Source organism: Eptatretus burgeri, chromosome 4 (assembly GCF_056783735.1).
Source record: "Eptatretus burgeri isolate ZD-2024b chromosome 4, Ebu_testis_v1, whole genome shotgun sequence".
Taxonomy (NCBI): Eukaryota; Metazoa; Chordata; class Myxini; order Myxiniformes; family Myxinidae; genus Eptatretus; species Eptatretus burgeri.
This window is the reverse complement of record NC_140964.1, coordinates 139,949,130-139,973,624: the sequence shown is the minus strand read 5'-3', so window position 1 is coordinate 139,973,624 and position 24,495 is coordinate 139,949,130. Positions and strand designations below refer to the sequence as shown.

The window sequence follows — 24,495 nt, the reverse complement described above, 5'->3', positions numbered from 1 at the left end:
GTGTCTTATATCATCAGACGAGACCTCGTAAGAATCAATCACTCAGACATGCTGATCAATATGAATAAAGACAGACAACAACCAATGTGCTGGCTACTCGGTGCCCATATGTTTCAGCAAGTGTTATACTTGAGCAAAAATAATGTCATGCGGAAGGAAACCTCCTCACAGAACGCAACCACGATTGGATGGTTACCGCCACGTTGAAGCCGAAACTTCAAGGATAGCAGAACTAACATTGTTTTTCACAAGACAACACCGAGCGGTTAATATTGGCCTGTGATCCTGTGGGGTCTTTTACCATGATGGCTACAAAACAGGATTAAGATAAATGTAACCCTCCAGTGATCCAAAATTAATTTGTCCATCAGCACGACAAAATGGTAGTGACATGAGGTAAACCGTCTCTTAATACATAAATGATCTATTTAACAAGACATGGCAAACAGAATACCGCACAGAAAACGTGACAAATCAAAAAATTCCCCACAGGCATCTTACACTAACCCTCACCCCCCCCCCCCCCCACATACTAAGGTTCACCAATAACGGACCAGGGGATTCAAGGGATTCCACCCCAAGGGGTCCCACCAATCAGTCCAAGGCCTTCACAAGTCTCCGTCTCCAGAGGTTTCGCAATATTCTCTTGGTGTTGGCGAGGAACTGATGCCAGCTTTCCACATCCTGCCAGAGAGCCGCAGGTGGGAAGTCATCACCCTCTCTTGGTGGGAAAATGTGCCGTGTCACCCCCTTCCTGTCCATCCTCACCCAGTTTTATGAACAACAACAAATTGATGGGACACTCTAACCTAACTAATGTCTATATCAGATAATTAAGACTCCCTACCCAGGAGACACACAATTAATACTGTAAAGTACTTCTTGTTTGGCAGAATTATCTTTTGCGGTTTTTCTTTGAAAGTTGTTTTGCAATGTGTAACTTTCGCGCGCCAAATGTGATGACTGTCGACATTTACATGGTTACAACAAGGAACATTTATTCATTGGACTTAACCTCAGCAGAAATTACTTGACAGCAAAAACTGTGAAAGTTACATCCATATGAAAGATCAGATGCTCAGAGAATGTGAAAAGAAGTTCTAAAACGTCGTGAACATAATCAGAATATAAATCCTTCATCTAAGATCGCCCCTTGCATCTGAGAAATGGCAATTCACAACTTGGTATCTGTGATCACAAAGTGAGAGCATGCGACTTATCTTGGCCCACGATGTAATGATGTCCATATTTTTTGGACCATCATATGACCTTGACCTTGAACATTTATGGAAAGATTGTAAATTCAGAAAATGTGTCCGCAATTACAGTCTCTCCATAAAACTCAACGTCATGAAAACCGGAGGAAAACTATTCAAGTTATGATCAAAAATGTGTTTTTTGTTAATTAGGTCACAATCCGAAATGAGTAGGTCAAGGACATGAATAAAATATCAGGTGCACAACTGCAGTGCAGGTACACTGTTATGATGGAAGAACATCTTGGAAGGCCAAGCATTCTTTGAGATTCAGCAATGGCAAAAAAACACTTTTGTTTCTTTGACCGCCATTTGACCTTGATGTTCAACGCAGACTGGTATGATGTAGATTAAGCGTAAATGTACCTTGCTCTCGGCTATATAGAGAAGGCAATTTCCTTGGTTGGTGACAGCAAACCCTTCTGGGTTTGCACTCATGACATCACTGTGATGGGTTTGTCCAGGTCGGAGGACTTCGCTGATGTACCGGTTTCATCTCTTATTGGCGGTACATGCCCACATCAGCTGACGTACCAGTTTCATCGTTTCCTGGTGAGTTTCATCAGCGACAGCATCGACAGAAATGCACACCACCAAGGCTACCAAACATGCTCCACATGAAATGCTGATTGCAGTTAGCATGTAACCATCAAAAGGCCCAATCAGTCTTTTACCCCTAATTGGAAGGAAATTCCCTCCACCTGCGGTTGAGAAACATGAATGAACCTTTGATGTTTAGACCTGAATCATAACGCGGAATTTCCATGGGTCCCTGATAATGAACTCGGTCTTCCTAACGAGTGATGTGAGGTACCAGAGATGAACTCCCAAGATGCTGAGTGGAGGAATTCCGCAATGAGGCGACTCTGTAGTGCAGTGCGGTTAGGTTTTGTAGCTGTGCGGAGCAACGAGGTGACTAACAATACCACACTACAGAGTGGCCTTGCGGCGACTCCGTACCTGTGTGGCGATTTCAGCATGCATGTCGGGTTTCACGGGGGTTCTGTTATGTTGGGATTGATGCAAGTAAGGGCATGTCTGGGACTGATGCTTCCCAAGGCAGTGACAGCACACTTTATTCAGACTACTTCCACTGGAACCCTTTCTGTTGCGGAGATGGTAAAGTGTACATTTATAAAAATAAATGTCGGTGTGTGTCCATCCGTCAGTCCGTCCGTCTCCTCCATAACTCCAAAACCATGAAACCTAGCTGCCCCAAAACTTTACATGCATATGAAGGGAACTCCATGGCAGTGTATGAGTGAAAACTGGGTGTTTGGGTTAATTAAAACACCCCTTTGAAGATAATTTAGGGGATGCTCATCACGAAAAACAACAAAATAAGCCGAACCAAGATGGCGGAGCACAATCTTGGTCTGTCAGCTCGCCTGAGTCTGAAGCCGCCATTTTTTTTTGGCCTGCTGAACAATTCCTCGACTTGGAACAAGCCGCCATGGCTTCTTAATGATAAAGTTTTTTTTTTTTTTTTTTACTTTCCTCACTTATATTATCGATTGCCTTTTCATCATAACTGCGAATCGCTGGATACGTTGCAATACATATAAATGCCCAGAGACACCAGCTTTGACAGCGATACCGGGGTTCAATATCGAAGTTAGGAAGGCAATATAAATTAGATGATCACAATGAGGAAAAAAATGTTTGTAATTGTTCAAATGAATTGAATCAACACATCACGGCAGGATAACCGAGAGGTACGCATGCTCCCTCTAAGCTGTCAAAACCTGGGTTCAAATCCCAACCCAGCTATAAACGGTCATTCTGTTGTTTCACCGGCAGGGTGATTCATCAATGTGTGTGCCGTCTCTCAGATGAATATTAAACTGGGCGTCACATCTGCCAGAATTCCCCCCCCCCTCCTCTACTCTCCCCCTCTTCCCCTATGCACTCTCTCCTCCTCTCTCTCTCTCACCCCTCCCTCCTCTGCCACTCCCCTCCCCCTCCTCCTCACCCTCTCTATCCCACTCTGTATCTATCTATCTCGATCTCTCTCGCTCGCTCTCTCTCTCTCTCTCACTCTCTCCGACCCCACCCCTCTCCCCCCTAATCCTCTCTTCTCCCTCTCTCTCCCTCTCTCCCTCTCCCACCCCTCTTCCTCTCTCTCCCACCCCTCCCCCTCTGTTGAGGGGACTGTTATGGACTGACAGATTAGTTTTGAATTTAAAACTGCTTCCCCATTAGGTAGCATGTACAAATCAGATTTGGAGTGAGCCCACCAGAGGCATGCAAAGGTCTCTGCATGTGCGAGCATGCATGCAGGCAGGCCTTTGCCAGTTGCGTAGCGTGAGTTTTTAAGGGCTCCCACCCAGTTTTATATCGAACCTGGCAGTTAAAAAAGAAATGTTGCTGTTTGGCCGTGTTTTGTCACCCTTCCCTTCCCATCACGCTGCCTTCCCTCCACCTCCCCTCATGCTTACCTCCTCCCAAACCCCCTCCCCTCTCCACCCCCCATGGAATCTCCCAGCAGCCTTCGCATTAACATGCTGTTTTAACGTACCCCATTTTGATCAATCCTGTACTACCCCCCATCCCCCACAACCTTCTCCACAAGTCTGACGACCAAACACAAGTTGAGAATCCCTCACCTCATGCTTACCTCCTCCTAAACCCCCTACACCTCCCAACTTCCCCCTCCTCTCTCCCCATCCTCTTCGCTTCCACCCCCCCCCCCCCAGAGTGTTCAGCAACATTCGGTGAGGCGTTGCTCTCCCCATCCCCCCTTCCTCACTCCCCCTTCACTCTTGCCAGCCCCTTCCTCTCCCTCTCCCCCTCCCCTGTGTCCTCTCACCCTCCTCTCCTTTACCTCCTCTATTCCTCCTTTCTCTTTCTCCACTCCCCCCCCCCCCAATATTCCCATCAGCGAAGAAACAGGATGTATTTGCTTGTAAATAAATAAATTAATATTTTGAGGTGCTAAATCAGTATTGAATGGTAAAAGGTATCAACAAAATCTGTTCTGGTGGACTTATTCCTATTCCTAATACTCATCAACAATCTCTCTGACTCTCTGGGAAATCTATTTGCTGATGACCCCACCCTCTGCCATGACATCCCTCATTCTTCAGACAGGCAGGGAGCCACTTCCCTCTCTCGAGACCTTGACAAAATCACAAGCTGGTTCCCCCATCATGTGCTGCCTTTTTGGCTGCTGGTTGCATCATTGGTTAGGGGCGCAGCAATGCCGCTGATGCAGTGCCCCTAGTACCAGTATACTGGTGCTTATTTTGCCGACGTCGGAAGGATGACAGGCTGAGTCAACCCCCTGGTGTTGATACAGTGGCCAACGGGGCTCAAACTCAGGACCCTAGGATCCCAAGCCACCACCCTAACTACTTAGCCAGCACCAGGCTACACAAGATGGTCAAACACATGGAATACGACTTTAAATTCTGACAAATCTCACACTCACTATCTCACTCAGAAAGGACCATCTGGCAACCATCGCCCCCCCCTGTCCACCCACCTCCACACCCCTCCCCCAACTAACTTCTTACTATTCCTCTTGAGGAGGATCAGTCATTCAAACTCCTGGGTGCCACTTTCAGCCATGATCTTTCTTTGGCAAACCATATTTCAAAGTTTCCTCCAAAGAAAGCTGCTGACTGGGCACTATCCATTGTACAAAGTCCTTCCTTGGCACACCTAAACTCCTATTCACCTCCAAAGCATTCATCCTCAGCTTGATGGAGTACTGCGATCCCCTCTGGGCTGGCTATGTTGAAACCAAGGCCTTCAAGATTATTGGAATCTCCAGCGATAAAGCTGATGCTATGGGTCTCACTTTTCCATCGCAGACAGGTCAGTTAAGTGGTCTCTGTCTTCTTCCGATTCCTTTCTTTTTCTTGCACCCTCTGCTCTTTCCATGCTTTGTTGGCCCCCTTCCCCCCAGGTTTCTGCAGGGCTCACACAGTCCACCATTAACCGTCTTCTGGTGAAACTCCGAAAATCCAGAAACGCTGCTCACCTCCACTCATTTGTTCCTCTTTTCTTTTTTTCCTGCGTGTGGAACCAACTTCCACATCCTCTTCAATCCCATTCTTCCCTCCAGGTCTTCAAGACAGCTGTTCATCACCATATCAGATCATCCCCAATCAAAAACCATGATCTGTCCCACACCCGTTACAGCCCCCTATCGCCAAGCCCATCTACTTGCAAATTTTCAGCTTTTCCTTCCCAAGAGTTTGTTTCTGTATCTACATTGTCCACTCCACGAGTCCTTCCCTACCCCTCATCCCATATTTGTCTAAGTCTCCATCTATTCTGTCCTTCAACCCTGCTGTTGGTGTTTTCCACCCTCTTTCTACTCTTCCTTTTGTTCTGTTTTGTGCTGATCCATTCTGTGTTCTTCTTCCATGAGCCTTGACTTTGTACAGAAAAAAACCCCAAACATTTCAAGGTGGTATGTTGTGCTGATGGTGAAGTGTATATTAACAAATAATTTGATGTGTGTTGGGAGGGAAGTTGGAAAAGTATACATTAATTAATAAATAATTTAAGTTTGTGGGTTTGTTGTGGAGATGGTAAAGTGTATATAAAGAAATAAATAATTCAGGTGGTATGTAGGTCAAAGAACGGTAAAGAGTATAAATTTAAACAATTCAAAGTGGAATGCTGGTCGTGCAGATGGTAAAGATTATACAAAGTGATAATGGCTCTCACATATACAATCCTGTACTCATCTTTATCATAAAAGGAAACGATATATAAATGAATCGAGTATTCGTTTTAATATAAATGTAACAAAGTCGTACACAATCCCATTATATTTTATCCCATAAAATGTTATTAGGAATTCCTAAATTTCCAAATTAGCTGCGATCCCAAAACCATTTGACGAGCCTCATCCCCAGATGTTATTGCATACATTTGCTGAGAATAAAAGAAATGGATCCGGCTTTTTTTTCGAGTCGAGGCACCCGGTCTTTTTTGAGTCGAGGAACCCGGTCTTTTTCGAGTCGAGGCACCCGGTCTTTTTTGAGTCGAGGAACCCGGTCTTTTTCGAGTCGAGGCACCCGGTCTTTTTCGAGCCGAGGAACTCGGTCTTTTTTGAGTCGAGGCACCCGGTCTTTTTCGAGCCGAGGAACTCGGTCTTTTTCTAGTCGAGGAACCCGGTTTTTTTTCGAGCCGAGGCACTCGGTCTTTTTCGAGTCGAGGAACTCGGTCTTTTTCGAGGCGAGGCACCCGGTCTTTTTCTAGTCGAGACACCCGGTCTTTTTCGAGTCGAGGCACCCGGTCTTTTTAGAGTCGAGGAACCCGGTCTTTTTCGAGCCGAGGAATTCGGTCTTTTTCGAGTCGAGGAACCCGGTTTTTTTCGAGTCGAGGCACTCGGTCTTTTTCGAGTCGAGGCACCCGGTCTTTTTCGAGTCGAGGAACTCGGTCTTTTTCTAGTCGAGGGACCCAGTCTTTTTCGAGTCGAGGCACTCGGTCTTTTTCGAGCTGAGGTACCCGGTCTTTTTCGAGTCGAGGCACTCGGTCTTTTTCGAGTTGAGGAACTCCGTCTTTTTCGAGTCGAGGCTCCAGTTTTTTTCGAGTCGCGTCGAGGAAACCAGTCTTTTTCGAGTCAAGGCTCCAGTCTTTGAGTCGAGGCAAACGGTCTTTTTCGAGTCAAAGCTCCAGTCTTTTTTGAGTCGAGGCATCCGGTCTTTTTGAAGAGGCTCCAGTCTTTTTCGAATCGAGGCTCCAGACAGATGGACGGACAGTACTCAAAATACAAGTCACCAGTCGGGCTGACACCCCATCGGGGGCAAAGTATGTTTCGGGATAAATCCCAATACCGGAAACAGACAGTCCTTACGATCCGTTCACATATTTGGCCGAGCCGAAGAGTTTTCACAAGAAAGCACAAAATTATTTAAATACCAGGAAACAAATCGCAGACAGACAGTATAAACGTCTTGATGTCGAAAACTGTAACAGCTGAATCTGCCTGATTTATGCACAGGATCCGCAACTCAGCACCGAGTTATTAAATAGACAATTGAAATACCGTACGTTTTTACACAATTGCATGACCTTTCACTTCTGGTGTTTTAATCCGACAAATTGTCGATAGTTAACAAGACTTTATCCAGTGCATTCTAAACGCCCCAAAACACATCCGCTTCAGCGACCACGAGAAACACCACCAAAAGAAGGTTGGGTATGAACTTTTAAAAGAGCACAAAGTTACTCACAGGTAACCAGCAATGCGGTTAGAGGATGAAAACAAAGAGGAGCAAACTATTCCAGTGGGAGGATAATGAATACGATGCACCTTGGAATGGCAGAGCCGCCGTGGAGAGTAAATAACCCCCTGTGCAACTCCACCCAAGACGACAGGAACCCCAGGTGCAAAGTGGGCCCTCCAATCACCGCCAAGGGCGGATGCCTACACTAGGTCCAGTTCACTCGCTTGTCCAAACAAGTGTTATCTGGAATGTCTCCAAACTAAACTACCTGTCGGCCTTTCAGTCGTCCATCACGCCGGTTTACTCCCTTTTTGGGCCAACTCTCTCCCTCTCCCTCTCTCTGCTGACAGGATAAGGTGCAGTTGACAGGTAACCTTTAGAAGAGGTTGAAAATGCTCCACTTGGACGTGCAAATGCACCGGAACACATTACAGGAACCAACACACACACTCACACTCACCGCTAGTACTCTGCATTTCTGTGGTGCTGAAGTCCAGGTATGAATCCCAGCGTACTATCGGGTCTGACTTCCTGTTGTTTACACGAATCCCGGAGTTATTGCCAAAAAGCTTTGTGTCTGTACAGGAAAAAAGGGAAACAAAAGGTAATTGGTGAGTACATTCACCATGGCACTGACAACGCAGAATGAACGAGCCAGTAAACCTTCAAACAAGATCACTTGGATAAGCCATCTATGTGGGGCGGTTTAAACTCATTCAGATGTTTATCAAAGTGGGCGTTCAGAAACCTTATAACTCCCAGGGAACGATTCATTGAAACGTAACTCGTGAAAATGTCCGAGAGGGAAGTTACATGTTAAATATCAGTGTCCAATGTCCCTCCACACATCATAGCAAAGGTATTCCCTGTTAAAAAAGGAATTTTATTTGGAACAAACCATGTTCTGAAAATAAGAAAAGTTTTCTTGAAACGACAAAATCACGAGAAGAAAAGATTAATTTTTCTTTCTCACGGTTTCCTTGTTTCAAAGAAAAATCTGTCCGTATGAACAAAATTGGTTTTGCCAGTTTTAGAAAAAATAACTGCGCATACGAACCCTGTCATGATGTCATTTACTCTTTTTTTTTTTCCCCCCCAAAATCACGTTTTCATCATGATTGATGATGTCAGAAATCTGTCACAATATCATCACAAGTTTAGCTTTTTAGAATTCGGTTTTCTTGGGAAAATGCTGTTTGGATCAGATGATGCATTCCTAAAGTAGTGTGCAGTTTGGCAGGATGTCGTCCAGGTACGCACACTCGCCTCTCAGCCTAATCGTCCTGCCATAATTACTGCCGGGAAGACAATGGCAAACCAGCCAGTATAACCCATGCCAAGAAACTGCTTTGGCAGCACGGACACTCGGTAAGAGACGATGGTACGTCAGATCAGAAGGTATCGGAAGATTAAAAGGCCCACAAAATGGGTTATCCGTCACTCAAAGGGTTCATCGATCATTAAATTTGATCCATTTCCCCTTGCACTTGATTTAAAAGTACGGAAACCGTTGTGCTGACACCCGGTGTCGCAGATATTTGTTTTCTACCAGCTTTAAAAGTTTTATTTTATTTAAATTTAATTTATAACGTTGGCACTTACGAACATACGTTCTAATGCAATGCCGTTTTGTTGAACACTCAACATCGTTGGCCAATAATACCTTGCTAGGGACCCCCACTTCCCCTACGCCATGATTCAATTACAAGAGAAGAATAATAATAAGAAAATAAATTCAGAGTCGACGAATGAGAGGTCAGGTTTGACCCAAGGCCAACCACCCTGACCGTTAAGTCACCAACGGGACGTGAATGTGAATGTACTCCAGGGTAAAGATCCATCAAGTATGGTTCAGTTGCCCAAAAGTCTACACCCAGGATTAAGATATTGCTCAGGAATGGTTTACTCCATGGAATCGTGGGTGAAATGAAAGAATAATCTTTCAAATCGATTCATTCACCTGAGAAGGAAAACAAATTCAGGTACGTGATATATTCAAGCACGTATTCAGGTTTGGTAATGTCTTAGGAATGTCATAGCAGTTGGTATCGGAAACACAGCAGTACATACCAGGGGGTGTATCAGGATCCGGTGAGAAAATCAACTCCAAACTGCCCTCGTCGGGGAATCTGGCATCTGTGAACATGGGGATGAACATTGTGATTACCGGGTCTGTGGCACTTGAACGAGACACACACATTCTAGTGTGACGAGTGTTACATTATATTTTTTTATTTATTTTCTGCAATTCGTTATTACATGACTCTCATTACCCCACACACGCAAAGCAAAGACCGTGGTTAAGCAATTGGTTCACTTCTGTCTGTCTGTCTGTCTGTCTGTCTGTCCACAAACGTCAGTTGATGATTGAGGAACAGTATAATTAAATCAAGTTATATTTTGAACACGAATCGGAAGACAAACCTGCAGTTTCATTGTCTCTGAATTTGTCCCAATCACGCATGTACAGTATAAAGTGAGAATATTTTTTACTTTGCCTGCCTGGCAGTCAAACAAAACTGAAAATCATTCCAAACAGGAAACTTACTGTTTTTAAGGACGTTATAAAGGACACAAACAACACGCAATTTTATTGTATTTTTTTTTCATTGCAATTTTTGTTTTCAACACGAAAAAATTTTGTTTTATTAAAATTGAATTATATGTTTGAACACCGTAGAACACTTCCACTTCCAAAGCACTTCGGTTCACAATACTTGGACATACAGCATTTTACGTTGTCACGACGAATCAAATTTGTCACTCGTCGACCCGCCCATGTACATCTTCCTCAGGACAGCATGGGGCAAGGTGTTCTATGAACTCTCCAGTTACAAAATGTGTTGCTTTTGCTGTTATACCAAAGTGATTTCAAGAAGAAGAAGAATAAGCAGAGATTAACCAGACTGTGTTGAAATGGTTAAAGCGTCCGCTCCGAGTATGGAAGGTCAGCAGTTAGAACTATGACCGAGTCATACCAAAGACATAAAATGGTATGGGCACACTCTCGGTCCCTCTCTCTCGGTCCCTCTCTCTCGGTCCCTCTCTCTCGGTCCCTCTCTCTCGGTCTCCCTCTCTCGGTCTCTCTCTCTCTCTCTCTCTCTCTCTCTCTCTCTCTCTCTCTCTCTCTCTCTCTCTCTCTCTCTCTCTCTCTCTCTCTCTCTCTCGTGCAGCCTGTGGCTGCTGGTTGCATCATTGGTTGGGACGTGGCTATGCCGCTGATGCAATGTCCCCCTTACCAGTACACTGGTGCTCATTTTGCCGACCTCGGAAGGATGGATGGTATTGGGCTGCTTCTCTGCTTTATGCTCAGATTTTAAAAAGGATAGAGCATGTTTGCCATAGGTTGGCAAACATTGCACAGACGGTGATGGGACAAATGACCTCCTCCATCAGTGAAGTTCCTTGCAAGGGCAGTCATATTACAAGAGGGTGTTGAAAACTGATTCTTGTTCCATACATCAGTATGTATTATTTGAGTGTGACACTGCTGTGGTGAATGTTGTGATGGATGTATAATTGTGCAGAATACCTTGCCATGGACTACATGGAATATATTTATTCATATGCAGCCTGTGGCTGTTTGGCTGCATCATTTTCTGGAGCAGGGCTGTAAAACTGATACAGAGCCCTTGTTATCAGTAAGCTGGTACTCATTTGTGCCGATCTCAGAAAGATGGCATGCTGATGACAGGCTGGGTTAATTCAAAGGACCAGGGGCTTGAATTCAACACCCGAAGACCTTGACCACGAAGCCAACACCAGGCTTAACGACATAGAATATTAGGAATCCCAGCAGTGGACTACAGTGGAATATTGGGAATCTTAGCAATGGATGACTTATAATAATGGGAATCCTAGCAGTGGAAGACATAGAATATTGGGAATCTTAGCAGTGGATGAAATATAATATTGGGAATCCTAGCAGTGGATGACATAGAATATTGGGAATCTTGGCAGTGGACTACATAGAATATTGGGAATCCTAGCAGTGGACTACATAGAATATTGGGAATCCTCGCAGTGGATGACATTGAATATTGGGAATCCTCGCAGTGGACGACATAGAATACTGTGAATCCTCGCAATGGATCGCATAGAATATTGGGAATCTTAGCAGTGGATCACATAGAAAATTGGGAATTTTAGCAGTGGATCACATAGAATATTGGGAATCTTAGCAGTGGATCACATAGAATATTGGGAATCTCAGCAGTGGACTACATAGAATATTGGGAATCCTCGCAGTGGATGACATTGAATATTGGGAATCCTCGCAGTGGACGACATAGAATACTGTGAATCCTCGCAATGGCAGAGATGCCAACTTTTGGAAATCAGAATTAGGGAGGATTTTCAACCGACACCAAATAATGTGCGCGAAGCGCACATCTCGAGCGCGGAGCGCTCGACCCATGCGGCGGGGTCCAGGGCCCGCCTTAGGGCCCTGGAAGCTCTGGGGTTCTAGACGCTCTCTAGTGCCCTCTGAGCCCTATTTTGGAGCATTTAACATGTTAAGAATTCCCACTTTTTGAACAAAAAAAGGGGAAAATTGTGCACTTTTTAATGTTACATGTATGTTAATATTAGTAAGTTAGGGGACAATCAAAGATTAACAAAAAGCACAAAAGAAGCAATATTTTTCTTACCTTACTGGCTGGTACTACTGCTGCTTGCTTTTTCCATGGCAGCTTTGCTGAGTGACAGCTGTGTGGCTCTTTTAGCCCTTCTGATTTTGTCTTTGCTGTATTCTCTCTGGTAGCAAGGGGTGCTATGAGCTAGTTTTTCAATTAAGAGAGCTTCCAGGGTTTTGACACTCAAATTGGGACGAAATTCAGTATGATTCTTCCGTACAAGACTGAGTGCCCGCTCACATGATGCGTTCGAATGAGGAATGACCAAGATTCCCTTCATCACTTTGCTCAAATTAGGATACTTCTTGGCACCAGTGCAGGGATCTGTGAGCTGTGAAATCCGATGCCACTGCTCATCCACTCTCACTGTCTCAGTAGCAATTGTAGCTATGGAGGCGTCTGCCTGGTAGTGAGCGAATTCACTCTCAAGACTGTCTATGTCACTATCACCGCCACTGAACAGACAGGGGAATTTCTTGATGAAAAACTCCACACAGTCAAACCCCACTTCTTGGTGTAGCTTAACATCCAGCACCTGAGCATGCTTGGCTAATTCATCACCTAGCGGCCAGGTTTTGAAGATGTAATTGCAGGCTTTCACATAATATGAGCGAACTGCACTGAAGAAACCTTGGATGTCTGACTCACTCAGAGTGAAGGTGGATTTCTTGAGACTCCTTTGTTCCCTTATATACAGTTTGGCATCGTTCCCAATCATGAGGTCCTCATCATTCTTCTGATGATTTCTGTCAGAGAAGGGTACATTTACCAGAGCAACCGATGACACCGATGGTTTCAAAAACCGTACGAAGATATCTTTCAGAAGACCATTCAATTCTCCGTGCAGGAGATGAATACAGGGTTCGTCTCTTTGGAGCAGAAGATTCCCCTTCTCAAAAAGCTTGTTAGCATATCGAAGGAAGAAACAATAGAGTTTTGTTTGTGGAGACAAGAACATCCTGTTGACACGTTTTTCTCTAGATTCCTGCACAGTGTTTGAGGAAGATGCGCTTTTAGTTGTAGAACTCGTAGTACACTTAGCCGCAGGGCGATCACACTTGCGTTTACTGCCAGCAGAAGAGGTCAGACTCGTAGTACCAGATCCAATTTTACGTTTGAGGAGAGAGCTTGAGGTAGGTGCAGCCAAGGAAGAAGACCTCTGATTCGAAGGTTTTGCTGAGCTTCTATCAAGTGATTTGGCAAAAGCAGAACTTAACTTGGGTCCTTCTTTGCCTGTAGATGGGACTATCACAGTCTTTCTCGACTCTGAAGGGATCTGCTTTGTAGATGAACGTGATGAAGGGCCGGTGATGCTACCTGCTCTCAGCATTGGTTTTGGTGCTGTCCCTGCTGTCTTCTTCGCAGCAGATACTGCAGTGGTAGTGGTGAATGCTGCTCCACTAGTGCTTGATCCTGCAGTGCCAGTACTGGCAGTAGATACAGTGCCGTCCTTCTTGCTCGTTGTTAGAGTCTTGGCTACAGTTGGTTGCATTTTTCTTCGTACTTCTTCTTTGAAGAAGAGGCGAAGTGGCTCCCACTGTTCAATCAGCCTGTCTAGGCACTGACCAAGGGACAGCCACCTTGTTGCGACATGCTTCAGAATCTTGTGTGTCGGGGCATCACAGAGTTCTTGCAGTGCTTTCACTCCTTTGACGCGTTTACTACTTTTGTCCAAGTAGTAGTAAATATCGATGAGAAAGTCATCTAATTCAATGGGTAAGGCCTGAGCCGCCTTCTTGGCCGTATTGTGCATCATATGGCAAGGGCATCCCATGATGTAGCACTCTGGATTTTGTTTGTGGATATAAGCAGCGACTCCTTTGTGCTTGCCCACCATGACAGAGGCATTATCAGCACAAAAGGAAACACAATTTCCCCACGGAATTTTCCTGTCACTGAACTCATGATCAAGCAGTTTGAAAATGTTTTCTCCAGTGGAATCTTGTTTGCATGCAGGCAAACTTAGCAAACCTTGCTTCACAATCCCAGCACTGTTGTCATAGTACGAAATCAGGACAGGATATAGCTGGGCCTCACCACTGTCATTGCTACCGTCTGTAGCTAGGCTAAATGGAGCTAGTCTAGCAATATCGGCAATAGATGAAGCAGTAACATTTGACAACTCACCAATTACACTGGTCAACAACAAATTTGTTGTCTGCATTTTTAAGCTGATTTAGGACGAATCTGATGCGCTGAATCCAAAACTCACATTAGTTTTGTTCAATCAGGTCAAGTTTTTGAGATATGGCCACATGTCGTTTTTTACATTTTTGTTCACATGTACGCATGTGTGGAGCATTTTAGAAGAAGTTGGTGGGGGTAAAATGTCATGTCAAATAATTGTTTTGATTGGAAATAATTATTTTAATGACAAGAAGTATTCAGGTACGAAAGTTCTAGGTGATTATGTCGAAAAGGGATCAGTTTGAAGTCATAAAACCTCAAAATCTTCCAAAAATTGGTGAGGCAAAGCATAAAGTTCGTGGATCAAAACTAAAGTTAATGGGGCAGATTTTGTCATAATGTGATACAAAAAAGTTGTATTTCTTGAAATAACGAACTCTGAAGAATGTACAATACCTACATGCGCCAATTTATGACATGCGCTTCTGCTCAAGCTTGGAGTGCCACAGTACGAACCCAAAGATTGGAGACTGTTCATTGACAGCAGCAAGCGATCACTGAAATGTGTTCTGCTACACAACGGCAACCAGTTTGCCTCTGTACCCATCGCTCACTCGACTACACTGAAGGAGAAGTATGAAGTGGTGAAGTACGTGCTGGAGAAAATTGGTTATGATCAGCATAAGTGGTTTATTTGTGTTGACCTGAAGATGGTGAACTTTTTGTTGGGACAACAGTCTGGCTTCACCAAGTACCCATGTTCTCTGTGCATGTGGGATAGTAGGGACCGTGCTCAGCATTACACGAAGAAGGACTGGCCTGTGCGGGAGGAATTGGTGCCATGCAAAGAAAGGAACGTCATCAACGACCCTCTGGTGGACAGAGACAGAATACTCTTCCCACCGCTGCACATCAAGCTCGGCTTAATCAAGCAGTTCACCAAGGCTCTGGACAAAGATGGTGACTGCTTCACTTACTTGTGCCAGGCTTTTCCAGGATTGACCATGGAGAAGTTGAAAGCTGGCATCTTTGATGGTTCTCAGATCCATCAGCTCATCAGAGATCTAGAGTTCAAAAACTCAATGAACGAAGTGGAACTGGAAGCGTGGAAGACATTTGTTTTGGTAGTGAAGAACTTTCTTGGCAACAATAAGGCCAGAAACTACGCAGAACTTGTCAACAACATGCTGACTGCTTTCAGAAACCTGGGCTGCAACATGAGCATCAAGATGCACTACCTATTTTCACATATGAACCGGTTTCCTGAGAACCTGGGTTCAATGAGTGACGAGCAGGGGAGAGATTCCATCAGGACATGAAGGAGATGGAGACCAGGTATCAGGGTCGCTGGGACGCAGTCATGATGGCTGACTACTGTTGGAATCTGAAGAGAGACCTCCCTGCCGCTGAACATTCCAGGAGTTCGAAGAAACGGAAGTTCAAGCCCTGAAGTTTGAACAGTGGTGACGCAACATGCAATTTACTTGTACTTACCTTTATCAATGCCCACCATTCAGATGACAGTAATCGATGTTTCTATCATGTAATCAATAAATGTTGATGGCAAAACATTTTTTTTTTCTTAAAAACATGTTTAGGATGATATGTGTTGACAAAAATCAGCTGATAACGCCACAAAAATGTAATTGATTTTGTCACAAGATCTGATTTTTTCAAATCAACTTAGCACAAAAACCTGACCTGATGGAGAGAAACGGATGCCATTTCCTGATTCAGCAGTGCCAGAATACCCTAATTCACTTGTAGAAATATAGACAACATTCAGAAAGTAAAAAATTGTTGACCAGTGTTCTTTTTTTCTTCTTTGTTCTTGTTCTTTTTTTTTTGTTCTTTTTTTTTTTTTTTTTTTTCTTGCTTTTTGTTCTTGTTTTTTTTTTTTTTTTGTTCTTGCACATCTTGCACATCTTGCAAGTTTTTGTTCTTGCACATCCATACTTTGAAGCAACTTTTGAATCTGGAAACATCTTTTGAAATAGAGGTCCAGCATGATCTGAGACTGATATGGGCAAGTTATGTTCCACAATAAATCCACTAAAGAGAAGTTCCGCTCGGGTAACATCCTCTTCCTCGCTTGTCCCTTGTTTGGTGAAATAATTCAGAAGTGTACCGGTACTCGTGCTCGAAGATCTCTCCTTTGCAATGTCTGTGTGCCGTTTGCTTCCAACGTGCTTCCGAATATCATCGCGACCTCCGTGCTCAACTGAAATATCAACGCTGCATACTGTACAATACGCATGATGAATTCCTCTTTCAGACTTTCGAATACATGGGTATTGGAGACTGTATTCGGTCTTGTACTTCTGAGACCATTTCTTGGTCTTCGTAAGCTTCTTTTCTGCCATTTCGTAATCAACATCGAGGGCTTGAAGCATCGGTAACTTCGAAGTCGATGTTCCACAGCTGCAGCGCGACTCGTAGAACTCTAGCGGCTGTTAAACACCGCACGGTGGTCGCGACCGCCGGGCTGGTACGGGGCCCAGCTGCATGCAGTGAGCGTATCGCATGCATATACACTGTGCATACATACCGCATGCACTGTATTGCACACATACCGCATGCACTAAATCTCAGTGCATGATCGCATAAGCGAGATCCAGACCCAATGTTTCGCTGCTCCTCATTTGAATTTGCAATTTTTTACGTACAATTTGGTAGCAGCGAACGTTATGGAGTTACCACATGCTATACGTAGCAGACGATGCTTTTCATTCAATTCTCATACTAGTACATTCTGATTAGTGAACAGTGCAAAAATATCAAAATTTCGGGAGGATAAGGATAGTGATCGTAAGGGCGGGAGTTTGGGTGCATTTTCGGAAGGCTCCCGATGAAATCGGGAGGGTTGGCATTGCTGCAATGGATCGCATAGAATATTGGGAATCTTAGCAGTGGATCACATAGAAAATTGGGAATTTTAGCAGTGGATCACATAGAATATTGGGAATCTTAGCAGTGGACTACATAGAATATTGGGAATCTTAGCAGTGGATTACATAGAATAATTGGAATCTTAGCAGTGGATCACATAGAATATTGGGAATCCAAGCAGTGGATCACATAGAATATTGGGAATCCAAGCAGTGGATCACATAGAATATTGGAAATCCCAGCAGTTGACAACATAGAATATTGGGAATCTTAGCAGTGGATAAAAAAATATTGGGAATCCAAGCAGTGGATCACATAGAATATTGGGAATCTTAGTAGTAGATTACATAGAATATTTGGAATCTTAGCAGTGGATCAAATAGAATATTGGGAATCCAAGCAGTGGATCACATAGAATATTGGGAATCTTAGTAGTGGATCACATAGAATATTGGGAATCTGAGCAGTGGAGGACATAGACTATTGGGAATCTTAGCAGTGGATCACTTAGTATATTGCGAATCCTAGCAGTGGACTCCATATAATATTGGGAATCCGAGCAGTGGATCACATAGAATATTGGGAATCTTAGCAGTGGACCACATATAATATTAGGAATCTTAGCAGTGGACTACATGGAATATTGCGAATCCTAGCAGTGGACTCCATATAATATTGGGAATCCGAGCAGTGGATCACATAGAATATTGGGAATCTTAGCAGTGGACCACATATAATATTAGGAATCTTAGCAGTGGACTACATGGAATATTGCGAATCCGAGCAGTGGATCACATATAATATTGGGAATCTTCGCAATGGCTCACTTACAATATTGGGAATCGAAGCAGTGGATCACATAGAATATTGGGTATTTTAGCAGTGCTTGGCATGGAATATTGGGAATCTTAGCAGTGGACAACATAGAATATTGGGAATCTTAGCAGTGGACTACATAGAATATTGGGAATCTTAGCAGTGGACGACATAGAATATTGGGAATCTTAGCAGTGGATCACAAAGAATAATGGGAATCTTAGCAGTGGATCAAATATAATATTCGGAATGTTCGCAGTGGAAGACATAGAATATTAGGAATCCCAGCAGTGGATCACATAGAATATTGGGAATCTTCGCAGTGGATCACATAGAATAATGGGAATCTTAGCAGTGGATCAGAAAGAATATTGGGAATCTAAGCAGTTTATCACAGAGAATATTGGGAATCTTAGCAGTGGACGACATGGAATATTGGGAATCCTCGCAGTGGACGACATAGAATATTGGGAATCCTAGCAGTGGACGACATGGAATATTGGGAATCCTTGCAGTGGACAACATAGAATATTGGGAATCCTCGCAGTGGATGACATAGAATATTGGGAATCCTAGCAGTGGATCACATTGAATATTGGGAATCTTAGCAGTGGATCACATAGAATATTGGGAATCTTAGCAGTGGATCACATTGAATATTGGGAATCCTAGCAGTGGACTACATAGAATATTGGGAATATTAGCAGTGGATCACATAGAATATTGGGAATCTGAGTCGTGGACGATATAGACTTTTGGGAATCTTATCAGTGGCTCACTTAGTACATTGGGAATCTTAGCAGTGGCTCACTTCGCATATTGGGAATCCAAGCAGTGGATCACATAGATTATTGAGAATCTTAAAAGTGAACAACATGGAATATTGCGAATCTCAGCAGTGGCCTAATTATATTGGGAATCTAAGCAGTGGATCACTTAGAATATTGGGAATCTTAGCAGTGCTTGACATGGAATATTGGGAATCATAGCAGTGGATCACATAGAATATTGGGAATCTTGGCAGTGCTTGATATGGAATGATGGGAATCTTAGCAGTCGCTCATAGAATATTGGAAATCTTAGCAGTGGATCACATAGAATAATGGGAACCTTAGCAGTGGACAACATCGACTATTGGGAATCTTCGCAGTGGCTCACTTAGAATATTGGGAATCTAAGCAGTGGATCACATATAATATTGGGAATTTCAGCAGTGCTGGTCACGGAATATTGGGAATCTTAGCACTGGTTCACATTGAATATTGGGAATCTTAGCAGTGGACTCCATAGAATATTGGGAATCCTTGCAGTGGACGACATAGAATATTGGGAATCTTAGCAGTGGATGAAATATAATATTGGGAATCTTAGCAGTGGCTCACTTAGAATATTGGGAATCTTCGCAGTGCTTGAGATGGAATGTTGGGAATCTTAGCAGTGAATCACATTGAATATTGGGAATCTTAGCAGTGGATCACATAGAATATTGGGAATCCAAGCAGTGGACTACATAGAATATTGGGAATCTTAGCAGTGGACCACACAGAATATTAGGAATCTTAGTAGTGGACTACATAGAATATTGGGAATCCGAGCAGTGGACGACATAGAATATTGGGAATCTTAGCAGTGGATCACATAGAATATTGGGAATCTTAGCAGTGAATCACATAGAATGTTGGGAATCTTAGCAGTGGTTCACTTAGAATAATGCGAATTTTAGCAGTGGCTCACTTACAATATTGGGAATCTTAGCAGTGGCTCACTTAGCATATTGGGAATCCAAGCAGTTGATCACATAGAATATTGGGAATCTTAGCAGTGGACTACATAGAATATTGCGAATCTCAGCAGTGGCCTCATTAAAATATTGGGAATCTAAGCAGTGGATCACATAGAATATTGGGAATCTTATCAGTGCTTGACATGGAATGTTGGGAATCACAGCAGTGGATCACATTGAATATTGGGAATCTTAGTGGATCGCATCGGATATTGGGAATCTTAGCAGTGGATTACATCGAATATTGGGAATCTTAGCAGTGCTTGACATGGAATGATGGGAATCTTAGCAGTGGATCACATAGAATAATGGGAATCTTCGCAGTGCTTGAGATGGAATGTTGGGAATCTTAGCAGTGAATCACATTGAATATTGGGAATCTTAGCAGTGGATCACATAGAATATTGGGAATCCAAGCAGTGGACTACATAGAATATTGGGAATCTTAGCAGTGGACCACATAGAATATTAGGAATCTTAGTAGTGGACTACATAGAATATTGGGAATCCGAGCAGTGGATGACATAGAATATTGGGAATCTTAGCAGTGGACCACATAGAATATTGGGAATCTTAGCAGTGCTTGACATGGAATGTTGGGAATCTTAGCAGTGAATCACATAGAATGTTGGGAATCTTAGCAGTGGTTCACTTAGAATATTGCGAATTATAGCAGTGGCTCACTTACAATATTGGGAATCTTAGCAATGGTTCACTTAGCATATTGGGAATCCAAGCAGTTGATCACATAGAATATTGGGAATCTTAGCAGTGGACTACATAGAATATTGCGAATCTCAGCAGTGGCCTCATTAGAATATTGGGAATCTAAGCAGTGGATCACATAGAATATTGGGAATCTTATCAGTGCTTGACATGGAATGTTTGGAATCACAGCAGTGGATCACATTTAATATTGGGAATCTTAGTGGATCGCATCGAATATTGGGAATCTTAGCAGTGGATCACATCGAATATTGGGAATCTTAGCAGTGCTTGACATGGAATGATGGGAATCTTAGCAGTGGATCACATAGAATAATGGGAATCTTCGCAGTGCACAACATCGACTACTGGGAATCTTCACAGTGGCTCACTTAGAATATTGGGAATCTAAGCAGTGGATCACATAGAATATTGGGAATTTTAGCAGTGCTTGACATGGAATATTGGGAATCCAAGCAGTGGGTCACATAGAATATTGGGAATCTTCACAGTGCTTGACATGGAATGTTGGGAATCTTAGCAGTGGAACACATTGAATATTGGGAATCTTTGCAGTGGATCACATGGAATATTGGGGATCTTAGCAGTGCTTGACATGGAATGTTTGGAATCACAGCAGTGGATCACATTTAATATTGGGAATCTTAGTGGATTGCATCGAATATTGGGAATCTTAGCAGTGGATCACATCGAATATTGGGAATCTTAGCAGTGCTTGACATGGAATGATGGGAATCTTAGCAGTGGATCACATAGAATAATGGGAATCTTCGCAGTGGACAACATCGACTACTGGGAATCTTCACAGTGGCTCACTTAGAATATTGGGAATCTAAGCAGTGGATCACATAGAATATTGGGAATTTTAGCAGTGCTTGACATGGAATATTGGGAATCCAAGCAGTGGGTCACATAGAATGTTGGGAATCTTCACAGTGCTTGACATGGAATGTTGGGAATCTTAGCAGTGGAACACATTGAATATTGGGAATCTTTGCAGTGGATCACATGGAATATTGGGGATCTTAGCAGTGCACGACATAGAATATTGGGAAACTTAGCAGTGGCTCACTTCGAATATTGGGAATCTTCGACACACACACACACACACACACACACACACACACACACACTGCCAATATCTGCAATTTTTCGGGAATCGGCAGGCTGGAGTCAGTATGGGTACCAACCACATTACATACTGTTTACAACCCAGAAGGCTTGAGGAGCTTTCACCGAAAAACAACGTCACATTTATGTACACGTTTCAGGGAGATGCTCGCAAGCATTATTCTTTACTAGTACGTGCCCGTAAAAAAAAAAAATAATAGAAAAAATAATAATAATAATAATAATAATAATAATAAATAAATAAACCACACAGGCCGTTTCTTCGCTCTCGCGTGCCCGTACGTGCGTGACCCGGAAGTTCGATATTATTCGCAGTTACCATTATTCGCAATTTAGTTTTAATACCCAATTATTCAATTAGCGCCAACGTATTTTACCTTTTTGCAATGTCGTGGCAAGGAAAAACAAAAAGAGAAGAGAGAAAAAAAAATTACTTCCTGGTTCGGAGCATACCAGCACTCTGATGTACCCGAAATTTATACACCGTCTAATATGAAAACGATCATGTTGGGCCATTGTGTTTATCTATAAATGCGCATAAGAAATCGAGAAATTATAAGAATACACGAAGTCATCACTCTCCGGAAGTCCGTACGTTGTAACCCGTAATGGGGAACGTGGCTGAGCTTCCCTTCCCCCATCGGCCACGCCCACGCAACAACGTGTCTTCCCATTGGTTGGTAAATAAATGGCCATAACTTGGGAAGCACTTGTCCGATTAATATCAAACCTTGAAAAGGCACATCCTCAGGTCCCCAGCAATATACATGGCAAGTTTCAATTAGATCGGACCACAGGTTGTCGAGAAACAGCGGTCACACACACACACACACACACACACACACACACACACACACACACACACACACACACACACACACACACACACACACACACACACACACACACACACACACACACACACACACACACACACACACACACACACAGATTGCTGGAATTATAGATAGATAAACAGCTGTGTGTGTCGGGTGGAAAGAAAAATTGGCTCGTTAATTTATAAAACATGTTAATACTGCAAACGGCTCAGAAATCATGTGTTATTTCACAACTCGCTCAGGGCGATGGAGCATGAACCACTCACTCACGGTTACGGAGCACGAATCACTCTCAGAGTGACGGAGCATGAACCACTCTCAGAGTGACGGAGCACGAACCACTCACTCAGGGTTACAGAGCACGAATCACTCTCAGAGTGACGGAGCACGAACCACTCTCAGAGTGACGGAGCACGAACCACTCACTCAGGGTGACGGAGCACGAACCACTCTCAGAGTGACGGAGCACGAACCACTCACTCAGGGTGACGGAGCACGAACCACTCACTCAGGGTGACGGAGCACGAACCACTCACTCAGGGTTACAGAGCACGAATCACTCACTCAGGGTTACAGAGCACGAACCACTCTCAGAGTGACGGAGCACGAACCACTCTCAGAGTGACGGAGCACGAACCACTCACTCAGGGTGACGGAGCACGAACCACTCACTCAGGGTGACGGAGCACGAACCACTCTCAGAGTGACGGAGCACGAACCACTCACTCAGGGTGACGGAGCACGAACCACTCTCAGGGTGACGGAGCACGAACCACTCTCAGAGTGACGGAGCACGAACCACTCACTCAGGGTGACGGAGCACGAACCACTCACTCAGGGTGACGGAGCACGAACCACTCACTCAGGGTTACAGAGCACGAATCACTCTCAGAGTGACGGAGCACGAACCACTCTCAGAGTGACGGAGCACGAACCACTCACTCAGGGTGACGGAGCACGAACCACTCTCAGAGTGACGGAGCACGAACCACTCACTCAGGGTGACGGAGCACGAACCACTCTCAGAGTGACGGAGCACGAACCACTCTCAGAGTGACGGAGCACGAACCACTCTCAGAGTGACGGAGCACGAACCACTCGCTCTGAATGACGTGGCTCGGCAAAATCGTCCAGAGAGAATGAACGGTTCACGAAGAACGACGTGGCGTGGTACTGCTGTTGACAATGGGCACTTGATAAGTGGCTTCAGCACTCGTGCAAGTACTCCAATTATATGGTTGATAAGGAATGGTTGGCCAGGCTGTCGCTGCATCCCATGAAGGGTCCCTTTAACGTTAAAGCCAGTCTTCACCGCACACACAGCAATTAAATAAATATCATGACTTTATCCACAAGAGTTGCAGCTCAAGGCAGAACAACCCTGGAGACATCACAAAGTTCAATCACCCGTGAAATAATAATTGCAGAAAATCCTTCATTTTGCCTGCTCATCTGTTTACGTGTCATGTCGGTTCATATCGATGTGTGTGTGTGTGTGTGTGTGTGTGTGTGTGTGTGTGTGTGTGTGTGTGTGTGTGTGTGTGTGTGTGTGTGTGTGTGTGTGTGTGTGTGTGTGTGTGTGTGTGTGTGTTTTCATAAAGCATAACGTATTCTTTCTGGTTTCTCCCATTCCCATAAGTATTATATATATATATATATATATATATATATATATATATATATATATATATATATATATATATATATATATATATATATATACATCTGTCCCATCCTTGCTCCACCTCATCCCAACATAGTGCAGCACTCAAATCCCACATCTCTTTTCCTCTTTTCTTCTTTTCCTCTTCCTCTTCCTCTTCCTCTTCCTCTTCCTCTTCCTCTCTTTATATATATATATATATATATATATATATATATATATATATATATATATATATATATATATATATATATATATATATATATATATCTGTCTGTCTCTGTGTGTCTGCACATGTTCAGGTGGTATTTATGTTTGGACAGGAATTTGTCTCCAGGCCGTGTTTATAGTATGTCAGGTATGAAATGGATTTCAGACATTATTCTCCATCCTCACTGTTATTGTATTCAGAATAATTTTGATGACAAGGTATGAATCGTAAT

General features: G+C 43.6%; 1 protein-coding gene across 11 annotated transcripts in view; it reads right to left on the bottom strand.

Moving 5' to 3' along the window:
- LOC147029242 (tensin-3-like) overlaps positions 1 to 24,495 on the bottom strand; it is a 294,302-nt gene that overhangs the window by 38,417 nt on the left and 231,390 nt on the right. For all 11 annotated transcript variants that reach the window (XM_085880149.1, XM_085880151.1, XM_085880150.1 and 8 more), the window contains 2 exons: positions 9,515 to 9,580; positions 7,905 to 8,021 (listed from right to left, as the gene is read on the bottom strand). In XM_085880149.1, coding sequence (XP_085736275.1) covers positions 7,905 to 8,021; positions 9,515 to 9,580 — 183 coding nt within the window. The remainder of the gene's footprint in view (positions 1 to 7,904; positions 8,022 to 9,514; positions 9,581 to 24,495) is intronic.